The 2,500-nt window shown below is 44.5% G+C and overlaps 1 protein-coding gene across 2 annotated transcripts in view; it reads right to left on the bottom strand.

Annotated features, from left to right (window-relative positions):
* lgr6 (leucine-rich repeat containing G protein-coupled receptor 6) overlaps positions 1 to 2,500 on the bottom strand; it is a 66,264-nt gene that overhangs the window by 12,315 nt on the left and 51,449 nt on the right. For both annotated transcript variants that reach the window (XM_084461763.1, XM_084461764.1), the window contains exons 5-6: positions 1,104 to 1,319; positions 684 to 755 (exon numbers count right to left, since the gene is read on the bottom strand). In XM_084461763.1, coding sequence (XP_084317889.1) covers positions 684 to 755; positions 1,104 to 1,319 — 288 coding nt within the window. The remainder of the gene's footprint in view (positions 1 to 683; positions 756 to 1,103; positions 1,320 to 2,500) is intronic.

Below are 2,500 nucleotides of genomic sequence, written 5' to 3'. Positions count from 1 at the left end.
TTTTAGCCATGAGCAGAATGTAAATAATAGCATCAGAAATCACCTCTGATCTGAGGGGTTGATAGTGGGATTAATCACTATGATTTAGAGTTGTTTAATATCGTCTCAGGGCTGCAAAGCTGTGTACACATGAACGTAAGAGTTCCAGTTAATCTCAGTTAGAAGACTAAAGTTCGGACTTTCATGCATTCCCTCTGATAAAGAGGGAGCATTAAGTTGACATTAAGTGAACTTATGAAGTATGTATTACTAGCAGTTTGGCGCTTATGCTGTTTTTAATGATCTGGTCTGAGGTTGTTTCTCAGCCAGCTGTCCGATGGGCCCCAGGTCACAGGCAGGCTAAGATTGGTCTAAACTCAGTAAACACATTGATTTGCTGTCGTCCCGATGACACCCTTTCATTATCAGAAATGTCCAATGTTTATGGAAACACGCAAGGTAGACATTAACCTGCTCATAATGAAAGTGTTTGTGTGTGTGTGTGCGTGTGTGTGTGTGTGTAGGTGTGTGTATATGTGAGTGTATGTGTGTGTGTGTGTGTCTGTGTGTGTGTGAGTGTGTGTGAGTGCGTGCATGCGTGTGCCCGCGTGTGTGTGTGTGTGTGTGTGTGTGTATATGTGAGTGTGTGTGTGTGTGTGTGTGTGTGTGTGTGTGTGTGTGTGTGTGTGTGTGTGTGTACTCACAGTGTCTCCAGACTGTTCAGGCCCTCGAAACACCTCTGCCCCATGCTCTGGATCTGGTTGTTATGGAGATGACTGAGGAGAGAGGGAGGAACCAATCATAATGCAGTTCCAGTAGACTAATAAACACAACCAATCATAATGCAGTTCCAGTAGGCTAATACACAGCCAATCATAATTCAGACTAAACACAGAACTAAAAACATTGCTATTGACGTCATTGTTGAGACAAATATACACACTGATCCAAAAAGATACAAACATTTTCTCTCACACTCAGATTGCCTGAAGTCAAACTCTCTCTCGCTCTCTCTCTCTCTCTCTCTCTCTCTCTCTCTCTCTCTCTCTCTCACACACACACACACACACACACACACACACACACACACACACACACACACACACACACACACACGCACTCACAGGACGACCAGGGCGGTCAGGTTGGTGAAGGCATGGTCGGGGATGTGTGTGATCTGGTTGAGTGCGAGCGTCATGGCCTGCAGGGAGGGGAGCGAGTCCAGCGCCGCCACCGGGATCTCCCTCAGAGAGTTGTCGTCCAACCACAGGTGGCGGAGAGAGCGCACACCACGGAACGCCCCGGCTGGCACCGCCCAAAGCAGGTTAGCATCCAATCGCCTGGAGGAAGGGGGGGGGATATATATTTTTGAGTATAGAATCCTAGAGGAAGAATAGAATAGAATTCTAGAGGTATAGAATCCTAGAGGAAGAATATAATACAATCCTAGAGGTATAGAATCCTAGAGGAAGAATAGAATACAATCCTAGAGGAAAGGAAAGAGTTTCCGTATGGGTGTATATAGCTACTGACTTCACAATCACAATCAGAATTTGTCTACCGCCATGCAGCTTTTCAACATAATAGAAATTTGCTTTTGGTCGTGGTGCATAACATGGAGACAACATTGGACAGGGTGCAGGGACGAGACAGGACAGTGCAAAGAGTGAGTGCAAAATGTTAGTGCAAAAAAAGGATTGAGCTAAGAAAAAGAAGAATATACAAAAAGTAGTGCAGTCATTGTATATACAGTTAGTATGCAGAGTGTAATGTGTACTGTAAGTGAGTGAGTGTGTGTGTGTGTGTGTGTGTGTGTGTGTATGTGTGTACAGTATGTGTGTGTGGTGCGTCCTATACGCATTGCCTCACGACTAGACTCAGGAGTCAATCTCTAAATGCTGCGCTCAACTAGAAACTGAAGACTTTCATCCAGGTTTGGTTGCTAAAAGTGGGTGGAAACAATTTGAGAGATTGAAAAAAACCTGCATTGCAGAACCAATTCAAAGTCTTTAGGGCGGTCCTTCTTAATGGGGCGGTGAATGTTTTGTTTTGTTTTAATTTTACACTCCAGTTTGTTTGGAGGATATAATTTCCAGTAAGGTCCTTCACCCTATTGGAAATGTAGGCAGTGGCTCTGATTGGTTGTGTCGGTTTTCAGCGCTGTTCTCGCAACGATTTTCAACGGAGATCAGAATGAGCGTCGGTGCCAGCGCTGTTCCAGCAACTATTTTCAACGGATATGTCTCCAGACTTTTGGTGGCGGAGATCTCCAAACTCTGGCATTGCGAGACTGCTACTGATTTGGTACAGTGATCTGTGGATGTGGATGTGTACATGCTTGTGTGTGTGTGCATGTGTTTGCCTTGGCTGTGAAATCAAGAAGACATGCAGTGATTATGAGAATTAGAAGAATCATTTTTCGTTTCTTTTCATCTCCGTTTGAGTCGCTGTCCTCCAAAGCCTGCTCATTGTGATTTATACCATGCTAATTAAAGCATAATCTATAGCTTATCCAGCCCAG

Source organism: Borostomias antarcticus (assembly GCF_949987555.1).
Source record: "Borostomias antarcticus genome assembly, chromosome: 3".
NCBI classification, from domain to species: Eukaryota; Metazoa; Chordata; class Actinopteri; order Stomiiformes; family Stomiidae; genus Borostomias; species Borostomias antarcticus.
The sequence above is the reverse complement of the archived record's forward strand: the minus strand, read 5'-3'. Positions and strand labels throughout refer to the sequence as shown.